The 12,890-nt window shown below is 46.6% G+C and overlaps 1 protein-coding gene across 2 annotated transcripts in view; it reads left to right on the top strand.

The window, feature by feature from the left end:
• The window catches only part of OGA (O-GlcNAcase), a 476,162-nt gene that overhangs the window by 61,479 nt on the left and 401,793 nt on the right, over window positions 1-12,890 (top strand). For both annotated transcript variants that reach the window (XM_085606452.1, XM_085606453.1), the window contains 2 exons: window positions 7,686-7,816; window positions 8,225-8,396. In XM_085606452.1, the coding sequence (XP_085462578.1) occupies window positions 7,686-7,816; window positions 8,225-8,396 (303 nt within the window). The remainder of the gene's footprint in view (window positions 1-7,685; window positions 7,817-8,224; window positions 8,397-12,890) is intronic.

Genomic DNA, 12,890 nt, shown 5'->3' on the forward strand with positions numbered 1-12,890 from the left:
GGACACGTGGCGAGCATTTCATCCAGATACAATTCAATTCACTTTCCACTCTGGAGCTAACAGCCGGTCCAGAATAGATTACTTGCTGGTCCCCCCGGACCACCTGCCCATATATGAGAAATCAGACACATGGCACGGGGTATCTCTGATCATTCTCCACTGTGGGCCCAGATGGTGATAGGTCAGCATAGAGTGGGCAGAGTAGTGCCCATAAATCCTTGGCACCTCCGAAACCCGGGGGTAAGAGAAGTACTGCAAACTTTAATAGAACTCTACTTTGAAGAAAACGAGAGTTCGGTACGCTCCTACCAGACCCTGTGGGAAGCGTTTAATACGGTGATACGAGGCCAGGCACTCTCCCAAATAGCGGGGGGTGAGAAAAGAAAAGGTCAGGGAAGAGGAGACACTGGAGGAAGCAAACTTCCGCCTGGAGGCGGAAATAGCTGAAGGACCGAACCCCGATACCCTACATATCCTACAATTGAAGAGGGATAGCTACAAAGCCCTAGTATTGAACAAGTCCAAAGAACTGGGTAGAGAGACGCTCGGCAGAGTATATGATCAAGGGGACACAGCAGGGAAGTTGATTGCTTGGCTAGATAAAAGAAAACTTGCAAGTAGATTGGTGCCGGAGATCATAGAAAATCGGGCACTACACTCTCCGAACTCCAAGACATCGCGAATGCTTTCGTGCTCCATTTTGAACAGTTATATTCTTCCCCAAACTCTTATACAATACATGACTCCCGGGATCTCCTACAAGACATCACACGACCAAAACTCACCTCTCCTGAGTTAGAATATTTCGAAGGGGCAATTACAGCAGATGAGATTGCGCAGGCAGTCGGAAGCCTTAACTCGGGGAAGGAGTCAGGACCCAATGGTCTGCCGATCGAGCTACATAAACTCAGACCAGACATTTTTGCCCCTTAGTTGCGTAAGATGTTCGAGGAAAGTATAGAACGAGGGGAATTGCCACGTGATCAGAGGCTGGCTAACTTAGTAGTGATTCATAAAGAAGGTAAAGCCCGTACAGATTTCGCCTCTCATAGGCCAATCTCTTTGCTTAACGTGGAACGCAAGATTTTGGCTACGCTCCTGGCCAACTGATTAAAGTAATCAACAATCTGGTACACCCGGACCAATCCGGCTTCATGCCCCAGCGTAACACTGCCCTGAATCTACGCAGAGTACAGAGGTTAATGGGGAGAGTACCAACAATCCAGGAAGAAGCGATACTCTCATCACTAGACGCTACTATGGCGTTCGATCTGCTTGAATGGCCATATCTCTTCGCACTCCTCTACTCGAAACCTTTAGCCCAAGTTGTGGTAAATAATAAAGAATCTGAGGTCTTTAGTCTTAGTAGAGGAACCCGACAGGGGTGTCCTCTTTCCCCTCTCCTGTTTGCTCTTGCCTTGGAGCCTTTATCGTCCTGGGTGCGGAGAGACCCGGTAATAAAAGGACTTAGATGGGTGGACACGTGGGAGGATAGAATATCGTTCTATGCTGACGATATATTACTGTTCCTTCGTTCTCCAAAAGCCTCCCTGATTGCGGTATTAGACATCTTTGCCATTTTCGGTAGGCACTCTGGATACTCGCTCAATTGGGCTAAATCTATGCTGCATGTTCTTCGGGGCCACTATCGGGCTTACCCAGGTACTGTCCGATACAGATTACCACGCACGGCTTCAAATACCTTGGGATTTTCATGACGGCCGACCCTTCCAGTAGATGTTCACAACCTGCTCCCACCCCCTATGGAGACTCAGTAATGACTCAGAACGATGGAGCCATTAATCATGGTATGTACAGACTAGCAAACGACACGGGTTACGCTATGGATCGGTGGTTGTTGCCAGGGGGAAAATTGCAATCGAGCGCTCTACTCCGCTACCAGGAGGCGCCATCTGACCGGGCCCACAAGTCACTCGGTACAGGTATGGCAGGCAGCTACCAGAAGCTTGAGGTTGGGACCGCAAGGTGACATTGGCCACCCCGCTGTGGAACTCTGAATTGCTCGGAAATCTTTGGTCCACTAGAGGCTTTGACAAGTGGGACCTTATAGGTGTTTCAAAAATTGGCGATCTCTGGGTGAAGGGGGAGGTTAAATCGTTCCCCGCCTTGCAACAGGAGTATGACCTAGCCCCTACAGAATATTTTCGGTACATGCATGTGGGACATGCACTGCAATCTTGTCTCCAAAAGGGAGTAACCCCTCCTGAGACCTCCCCCTTGGAGGACCGTGTTTTGGATGGTCACCTGCCAACGAAAGCCATCTCCCTCACCTACAAAAAGTTAGTGAACCACTCTGGCAAACCCCTCCTGAAGATCCGGGATAAATGGGAAAGGGATGGCATACTTGATGACGAAGATTGGGCGATGGCCGTCACCGCGCCTCGAGAGGTGGCTATAGCAGCCAGACTGAGGCTGGTGCAGCTAAAGATCCTACACCGTATCTACATCACTGGGCCGGGTTTGGTGCATATGGGGAGGGCGAGCGATAGTGCATGTAGAAGGGGCTGTGGATGGAGGGAACATTTCTCCACATATTATGGGCATGCACTCCTATACAGAGTTACTGGAGAGAAGTGCATGAAGTAATGAGCGAGGTGCTCCCTCAAGACATCACAGTGGCAGCTAAAAAATGCCTCCTAAATGTGTGGGAACCCACTGACCTAAATCTCACACACATCACCTGGGTCACGTTGGGAATGATGATAGCGAAACGTAACATTGCACAGAAGTGGGGGGCAACACCTACAGTATCGGTTTGGAAGAGAGATGGACTGGTGCATGTTCTGTGAGAAGACCGTATACATAGGTAGGGGATGTCCGAAAAAGTGGATTTGTGTTGGGCAGGACTGGAACGACTACAGAGGGAACATCTGTACTCCGCCAAAAATTACAACTCTCAATGAGCAAACGTAGATAGGAGGTTAAAACTGAGCTTTGACCTAACATGCATGTGGATATGGTACTTATGAATATGTGGGGGTACTAGACTGTAAAATGATTTGTAATGTGATTTGCCTTATGACGTTGATTCAATTTGTTAATAAAAAGAAATATAAAAAATAATAAAAATTAAAGAGTTTATTGTTTCGGAGGTGCCATAGAGCGCTCCTAGTAAATCATCATACAATAGAAACGACCCAAGATGTGCGATGTGCCACAAAGAATTTTAGCAGAAAGAAGGAACTAGCAAAATCAAACAGTCCAATGCAGTTAAAGGAGCTATCTAGGACTTGAACAAAAAGAGGGCAAACCCATATAATGTAATATCAGTGAAAATAATTCAAGGTTTTTGTTCTTGGCAAAACACACAAGCCTGATCAACGCACTAACATTAGTAGCCTTTTGACCAGTTTTTTAAAGGAAGTCGTGGATGGCTTGGATCTGATCTCGGATGGCAAGGAGTTCCAGATTCTCGGAGCTAGACCAGTGAACACACGGTTCTATGATTTTTTTTTTTGGATTTTTTTTTTCTTTTTGAATCTTGGAGGTTTCAAGACAAGGGTAGATGTACTTCTGAGGTTCCGGCTGGAACCCAATAGCTCAAGTTTATTTGCAATGTAGTATGGGGTATTGTGGTGAACGGCTTTATGCGTCAGACAAGCTATCTTGAGTCTGATTCTCGCATCAATGGATAACCAATTTAGCTGCAGCAAGTCGGGTGAAATGTGATCAAATTTCCTCGAGCCTGTTAAGTTTGGCTGATGCATTCAAGGTAGCGCGGAGTGGGGCCAAGCTAGCTTTGGGAAGTCGTGCTAGGGTCACCAGCCCATATTCCAGTCTAGGGATAATTAGAGGTTGGACCGCCGGCCTGAGATCTTCGTGGGGTAGGAATGGTTTGATTTTCTTCGGTGTGTCGAGTTGGAAATTGGCACCCCTAGTAGTAGCACTGATATGTGCTTGCATATTTAGGTGTTTATCCAAGGTGATACCTAAAGATTTGGCAGAGTCTACAACGTGAGGTGTACAGTTCAGAGCAGTTAGGTGTTTAATCCAGTCAAGGGTAGGAACTGAGTGATTAGGTGGGGTGACCAAAAGAAATTCCGTTTTGAGCGTATTTAGTAGGAGATGGTTCTGAGCTAACCATTGTTGAGTTTGGGTAAGTGTAGCGTTTAAAAGTTTTGATGTCCTCTTGCGAGGGGATCTTCAGGTACAATTGCGTATCATCCCGCATATATGTGGTATTAAATGTTGGCACTGTTAAGAATGATTGCCAGAGGCGTCATAAACAGGTTAAAGAGAGTGGGTGATAGTGTAGGACCTCAGGGGTTGGAAGTTCGGGCTGCTGCGTGGCCGCCATGAGCGTGTAGCCTCTTCTGTGGGTTGTGCAGAACTAGTGCTGACGCTGACCTCCGGGGCTCGGGACTGCAATAAGGTAACATTAACCTTGAGGTACTCTTAGACCTCGTGTTTACGGAGTAACCCTGTAAACCCTCTTTCAGAACTGGATATCACCAGTTCTCACAACCACTAGGTCCTGAAGAAAGCCCAACGACCCCCCTCTGGGGCACTGGAAGGGCAGAAACATGTCGACCTTTTTGATCTGGACACTAACAAGTGCAATGGCTACATAATTTGACCTACTGCACGATTTTTTCACTTTTTTAGAAGTCTCCTCACACACCGGACAGAATAAATATCATCTCTTAGGTAGTGTGAGAGACATTTTTAACGTCACAATAACACTTTTGCACGACTATTTCTGATCACTACTGAAAAATCGGTGGTTCCCTCCAGGTGGAGGAAGCATTACATAAAAAGAGACCCAATGATAATGCTGACACGTATAAACAAGGCGGAAAATCAAGATAAACCGCCATACCACCAATAATACGTGATTGAGGGTTCTCAAAATACCAACCGAAGGTACTGACGGATAGAATGATCCAGAACCCTTTTTTTCAGTTACAAGTGATCTATTCCCTTTGATTATGAGTTTACGATAGGAAGCAGAATGGATGACAGCTTCTTCTAGCTCCCCCCTCTTTTGATTATAATATGTTTCTCCAGTGCACCATCTTATTTGTAAGCTCTTCAAAGGATTCCAAGACTGGTTTCAACAAAGGTGGTGCATTCCCTAGGATCACTATCAGTGGAGTTGCTTTTGGTGGTAAGTTTATTATGGTACCTGGGATTGAGTGTAGAGGGAGGGCCTGTCTGTTAGGGCAAGGATCTAGCCGAGGAACTGGAGTATTAACTGAACCATAGGGGCCAGGGTGTGTAGTGCTGGGTATATTGGGAGAAGGGGCCAATCTAATGCTGCTTGTGTACCCGGGTTGAAAAGGAGCCATATATAATATCCATCATCTGAGCCGATTTCTCCTTAAGTGAAAGCCTTGCACAAATTGGGGCCAGGCTATCATTCAAGGCCTCGCTAAGCCTGATCAGTGAGGCATCAGAAAAAGTGTACTGAGGAAGGGAGTGACTCTTAATACTCCATTTGCATGCCCACATTTGTGCAACAAAGCCCACACTTGGGAGTAGGGCCCCTTTTCCTCTGTTTCCTGACAGGACTGTGGCCGTTTGCACAGTTTCAGATTTTATGTCTGGTGAGGAGACCACGCTTTCGGGGAGACTAGTTGATGTTGGGACAGCAAGCAGGAAATCCTCCTTGAGGCTCTCCACTTCTGGGTTGTGTGAAACTCTCGGAGTCAGTTCTACTGACCAATGTATAGGATGAACAGGAATAGACTGGAGTCCATCTCCCGATAGAGATAAGCATCTTTCTGCAAGTTTGATTTCCTTAGCCACTACCCCACAACACGTGCTAAATAACCATCCATATTGGAAGTGCGTTGGGCCGCAAGAGGAGACATTGGCTTCAGGGCGGGCACCTTTCTTTTACTAATACTTTTGTTGGATCAAGTTACAAATGGGGTCAGGCGATGCACTCTCTTCCAAGGCAGTTACAGAAGTATCACCCCCTGTCAGGCTAATGATGCCTTAGAAATACTACACTGGGGTCCGTGCTTGCCGAGAGTGGGGCAACGACTGCGCCGCAGATTCTGTGATGCAGCTTTGGGTGTTGGCCGCGGACTTCATGGTGAACTAAGGGCTGAGGGAGACAAAGGGGCAGGGTCGACCTGCTGCCCTGACGCAGCTGGGTTGAGGAGGACTGACTGCCACTTCATTGTGATAGGGCCCGGCTGGTAAGCCACCATCCCAACAAGCGTGGAGGACATCACCAGCTCGGGGATCTGTCGAAGCCCAAGATCACCGCCTGTGAGTGCAGCAGCACCCTGAAGGCTGGGCTGAAAGCAAGAACCCTAGCAATTGCGAGAAGATCATGCTGTGTAAATATGTAATATATATTTGTCCAACCCTAATCCCTACAACTTTTTTTAATGTAACCTTGAGTGAATATGAAATTCTAATCCCAAGTATCTGCAGTAGACTTATGTACTTGGTGCCATTCTTATGTGAATTTAGAGTTTATCTGTTTGCATCTTTTATGTAATTCATGTTCTCTTAAACCCTAATGTAATGTAACTGGTTCTATTGTAAAGCGCTCGGACACCTTCGGGTAAAGTTTGCGCTATATAAAAACACATAAATAAATACCAACGTCTACCTGCTGGAAGGTGGTCCACGGGCAGAGGCTGAAGATTCTGTACCAAAGCTCAGGAGGGTGGTCCGGCTCAGCCTCTTCCGACCGATGGCGGCCATAGAGTGGCCTGGTCTTGGCAAGGTGTTCGGCCAGGCGCGATGCAGGACATGCGTTAGTTAGGTCTGGCCCTTCCCTATTTCAGGGAAGGCTGGGGGATGAAGCCTCACCCCAGCGAGGGCAAAATGCAGGCAGGGAAACCGCTGTTACAAGCTCCTGCGCTGCTGGACCCCCTTTAATTAGGACCGACCCCTCCTGATTACAGGGATTGGTGGGGTATGAAGTCCCACCTCAGCGAGAAGTCTGTGCAGGCAAGGAATCCGCCTTTACAAGCTCCTACATGCATTCCCCCCCCCCCCCCCCCCTTCTAAAATAGATGATTGCCAAGAGGAACAGTAAATTAACTGGTACCCATCTTTAAATAGTTTTTGAAAAAGAAACCCATTGCAGTATTTACACCCATGCTTGTGTATGTATTGGAATGCTCTGACTGTAGTTCTAAAATAGTCTTTCTTTTTTCCAATCATAATGCAAAAGAAGAATTGGCCAAACGGCTAACTTAGAAATCACCATTTAATAGCAGGACTTATTGGCTTTGCCTTTGCTTCTTTCTGTTAAGGACATCTGCTTTGATATCTGAATCCTATGCCGAAAAGACAACCCAACCCTTTCCCATCCATAAGAATCTACTTAAAATACCAGTGTGTGCCATTACTGTCACCTTTAAGCAGCTCTCTTTTTACAATTACTTTTCTCAACGTACTAATTGGTGTTGTGATTTTTCATGTTTGTTCCTTATATTGTTTTATGCGTGTAAAACTGTTTTACTTTTATGGTATATTGGACAGTGAGTTCTGGTTGAGTTCTGTTGTCTGTTAACGGTGCTGTCTGCAGCTAAATGCTGGCAGTGTAGAATGTTTCTGTGGGCACATGCCCTTCTGCTAAAAGTTCACGTTGCGGTCAGCAAGGTGTTGAGTAGATTACATTGTTCAAATAAACCCTGTTTAACAACCACTTCAATGCATGTAACTAACAAAAAGTTTCTGTGGTTGTTGGTTTTCAGAGCAACTTATAACGTTAATCTCAGCAGCTCATGAATTTGGCATTGAGTTCATATATGCTATCTCACCTGGACTTGACATCACTTTCTCAAATCCAAAAGAAGTATCCACATTAAAGCGCAAACTAGACCAGGTAACTTTTTTTTTCCCCTTTGTGGTACTTATATGATTTTCAGCGTTTAACCTTATAGGGTTGCCATTATTTGGAATTTAAGAATCTGAGCTAAATTATTTTCTTGGATCTGCATTTTAAATTGTCTCTAGATTAATATGATAATAATAATTGATATTGTCTTGTGTTGATGGATCGCTGCAAATCGGTTTCTGGAATTGTGGTAGATTTGCTGAGCTACACATTTTTTTTGTTTATTTGAAGCTGGGGCTTACAGTATATACATGTGGTACAGATCTTAGCATGTCTGTTCTCTCTAGAATACTATCCTGTTGAACTTTTTTTTGCCACGCACAGGTTACTGATAAATTAAGGTGATTGGTATTTTATTAAGTAACGATTCTTTTTGTGTATTTCTCACCACTTCAGGTTACCCAGTTTGGTTGTCGGTCTTTTGCATTGCTATTTGACGATATTGATCATAACATGTGTCCAGCAGACAAAGAAGTGTTCAGCTCCTTTGCTCATGCTCAGCTCTCAATCACAAATGAAATTTTTCAGTACTTGGGAGAACCAGAAACCTTTTTGTTTTGCCCAACAGGTAAAGTTGGATTATTTGTTCCCAGCTGTTAGTAAAATAAGTGTCTAGGTCTGCTTACAAATGAACATTGTTTTATATGTAACGTAATTGTGCTCTAAATTATGTCAATTTGTTTTATTCTCTGGATCTGTTACACTATACATGTCTTGGCCTTTCTCCCTTTCTTAATGTGTGGGTATTGTCCCTACTAGAACCAGAAACTGCTTAAAGTAAATCACTTTTCCTCTTGGGCTACTCCTGCTGCCTTACAAGGCAATACAGAGTCTTTAGCTTTTATAGCCAATCACCTTTCGTAGTTATTTTTCTTTTTCTATCCATGTCGGTGGAGCAGAATTGCCTTCTCTTGTGATTCACGATCGCCTCTGTTTTTTTTTCTTACAAATGTTTATTTAGTCAGTTTAGCCCTCTCTTGGTTGGCTCCGCAATCACATGGCAACATTTTTAAGCCATATGCTTCGTGCAACAGACTGTGTTGAGCCTTGCATACCATCTAGGTTTCTTTTTCAGCGGACAGTCTTCGAATGCTTACATGTGTTTTCCTCCTCTGTCAGCAGAAAATCCTTGTGAAACTGCCTAGTTTCTCTATACCTCAGTAAACCTGTTATTTTTCATCCATAGGAAGAGACCAGATAAACAGAAGGGCTCAAAAGCCAGGTATACTGAGACCGCTAAGCACTGTGTGAAAGGACTCTGCCTCCCCCCCCCAGGCATAGTGAGAACCTTGTTGCGCGTTTATTTCTCCCCATTTACTAATAGCTTGTTTCCGCTGGCTCCAGCTGTTCACATGCCAGTAAACGCAGTGTTTATCACTGGACACTGTGGCTGTTTCCAAACCCTCTCATTCTGCAGAGACACATTTGAATCCAGTTCCACTTCTGTTGAGGGTACTAGGGTTCTGCACAGCCACCGCACTTCAGGATCAAATAATTATTTTAAGTGCGCAAGGTTTTTTTTTTATGTTTAAGTTTTATAAACTACTTTATGGATATTTTGGTAATTAGGATAGCCAGACCTCAGAAGCAAAGCATAGAATAAAGTCCGCTTCATAGAGTTCTTAGGAGACCGTTTCAACCAACTTACAACAAATGACCTAGTCCAAAATTTTCCCACCATTTGCTCCAATTTTTTTCATGCTTCTTTGGGCTGTCTCTTGCTTCTTAAAATATTTGCTTTTCTAGCTGCGAACAGCAATCTACTTCCTTGCGCGAGTGAGACATCGAGAGTGAGGTGAGAGGCTTCCATCTGAAGACTGTCCCATTTTGCACCCCAATCGGCACTTTGTCAGCAGTCTGGCTTCCCAGCGAATGATTTTTCGGTGAGAGCTTCACCCCACTATTTCATGGATGTGGACACCTAAAACATGTGGGCCAAAGGGGGGCGGGGGATTGGGGTGCTTTATGGGCTTGAGGCAGCAGGGGGGGTAAGATAAGCATAGTGGAGATAGTATGTTTGTACTAGTTGCAATCTGAAGGAAATTTTGATAATACAGTGGTGTCATTTGGGCGTCTCGCCAATCATCGTCCTCCAGTTGTCCCAACCAGTCCTCCCATTGAGTCTGCAGTTTTGTAAAATGTATAGGGAGCATTAATGATTAAGGAATGGTACATTTGTGAGATTCCCCCTTTCGATAGTGCCCCCATCACGATTTTGGCTTCCAGTGGACTATATTCGGGGAGCGCCGTGCCCGACTAGACGTGCCCTCAATGTATGTAGCAGCTGAAGATAATTATTGAATTGCGTGGATGACTGGTGTTAGAAATGGGATTTCTGGTTGGCTAAGGTTTGCACCCAAGCCAGGCAGAAACCACCACTCTAGTCAGGACAAGGGAGTTACACTCCTAAAATAACCCCTGCTCACCCCCCTTGGTAGCTTGGCACGAGCAGTCCGGCTTATCTTAGCGGCAGTGTGTAAAGCATTTGCACAAAACCAACAGTAATACAATGTAAGCACTACAAACGGACACCACACAAGTTTTAGAAAAATATCCAATATTTTTATATGAACAAGACCAAATACGATAAAAATCCACGATACAGTACTTCAAAAATAGTTACTTCTCAAAATGTCTTTAAGTTGCAAAATACGTTGAAAAACACAGTTCGTACGAGTCGGTAGCTCGGTCCGAGCCTACCACGATGCTAAAAACAACAGTCTCGCAGTTCCCGCTGACCGCGTCGGTACGGGCCAGCAACAGCACGACAAATTCGTTCACAGTACCTTTCTTACTGCGGTTCACACGGGTGTGCAAGTTGGTCTTGGCATCTGTCGCGGTTGCGGTGCAAAATGGAAGCGGTGCAAGGTGCAGTGTCCCTCGATGCGGTGCGAGCAGCAGCTCGGTGACGATCGTGCAGACTGAGTCGGTGAGACCAAGGCTTGCGGTGCAGGGCGAGTCGGTGCTGGCAGGTTGCGGTGCATGTGACAGAGCCGGTTGTGGCGTTCGTCACGGTACAAGGAGGAAGCGGTGCAAGGTGCGGTGTCCCTTGATTCGGTGCAAGCAGCGGCTCGGTGACGATCGTGTAGTCGGCGTCGGTGAGACCAAGGCTTACGGTGCAGGGCGAGACGGTGCTCGATGCGGTGCTGACCAGTTGCGATGCGAGCGACAGAGCCGGTTGGCGGGAATTGGCGCTGGCCGAGCCGGACAGCTGTGCTTGACGAGCCGGTCACAGGTGTCGAGCCAGCAGTGACCGTGTCTGTGAGCCCAGGCCAGCGAAGTGAGGCGATGCAGGTTGTGGTGTCTGAGTCGGAGAGACCAAGGCTTGCGGTGCAGGGCGAGTCGGTGCGGCCTGCGGTGCCTTCAGGACACAAGGCCAGCGACTGAGTCGGTGACTGAGTCGGTCGCGGTTCCCTCTTCTCTGTGGCAACTGAAACAGCGGTTCCAGGAGCGGTACCCAGAGGTTGGTGAAGTCTTTGCAGTCCCTGAGACTTCTTAACAGGAGGCCAGCTCGGTTCAGGCCCTTTGAGATACTCAGCATAAGTAGAGAAAGTTCAGTCCAGTCCTTTCGCTGCCCAAGGCAGAAGCAGCAGCTGCACGCCAACCCAACACAGCAACAACACAGCAAAGGGGCAGTACTCCTCCTGGCAGCACTTCGTCGTGTCAGGTTCCTTGATTCCAGCGAGTTCTAAATTCTTGGGATCAGGGTCCCACTACCTATACCCCAAAATCCTTTGTCCACTGAGGGCAGAGGGGCCTTTGCCTAGTCCAAACCAGTTCTGGTCAGTCCTGGAGCACTTTGTTTACATGACTCTTTCTCTCCTTTCAGAGTGCAGGGCAGAGACCTCAGGCGCACCACAGGGGGTGGAGCCAGCATTGTGGAGGAAAGGCACAGCCCTGGAGCACTCTGTTGACATGATGCCTTCTCTCCTGTCACAGTGCAGGGCAGAGACCTCAGATGTACCACAGGGGGTGGAGCCAGCACTGTGGGGGACAGGCACAGTCCTATTCAGGTCCCAGGTGCCACTCCTCCCTCCCATCTAGATGCAGATCTCTCTATCCACCACTGGGCGGACTCACCCTGTCTCCTGGAATTCACCAGCCCTGTCACTCAAACTCCAGACAGGGAATACACAACCTAGCAGAGGCAGGCTTTGGATGGTTAGACAAGAAAATACCTACTTTCTAAAAGTGGTATTTTCAAACACAGAATGTTAAAACCAACTTCACTAAAAGATGTATTTTATCAATTCGAGTTCAGGCATACTAAACTCGAATTTCTACCATGTTCCCTGGGTCAGTTAGGATTAAAGGATGTAATAATCAAACCACCCATTCTGGCCTATGGATAACAGGTAGCCTTGCAATAGTGAAAAATGAAGTACGCTGTAATTCACTATCAGGACATGCCACGCACACTAGGGCATGTCCTACCTTTCACATACAATGCACCCTGCCCACAGGGATACCTTGGGCCTACCTTAGGGGTGACTAACGTGCAGAAAAGGGAAGGTTTAGGGATTTGCAAGTGTGTGCACTTGCCAAGTCGACATGGCAGCCCCAGGCTGCACACATCCTCTGCAATGGCAGGCCTTAGACATACTTTACAGGCTGTTTGCGTGGGTGGCACATCCAGTGCTGCAGCCCACCAACAGCATTTGATTTGTAGGCTCTGGCACTCGCAGTGCACTTTACTAGGGACTGACACATAAATCTAATAGCCAATCATGGAAACACCAATCAAAACACAGTTTACACAGAGAGCATATGCACTTTGGGCACTTCACCACTGCTGATCAGTGCTAGAGTCCTAAAACCAACACACATAGGTCGGGAAAAAATGGGAGGAAAAAGCAAAAAGATTAGGGATAACCCTGCAGAAAGGGCCATTTCCAGCAACTGGGCATAGCCGACTGGAGTTCTTGAAAGGAGTGGATGTGGGTGCCAAGCAAAATGTTCCCCAGCAAGGAAATGCCTATTGTGTCCCATTGAGTAAAGCCTTGCAAGTTAACCAACTCATGCAGCCACCTCTCCCTCCACAAGGAGAGGTCTGTAGAGCGAG

This window comes from Triturus cristatus, chromosome 1_2, assembly GCF_964204655.1.
Source record: "Triturus cristatus chromosome 1_2, aTriCri1.1, whole genome shotgun sequence".
Classification (NCBI taxonomy): domain Eukaryota; kingdom Metazoa; phylum Chordata; class Amphibia; order Caudata; family Salamandridae; genus Triturus; species Triturus cristatus.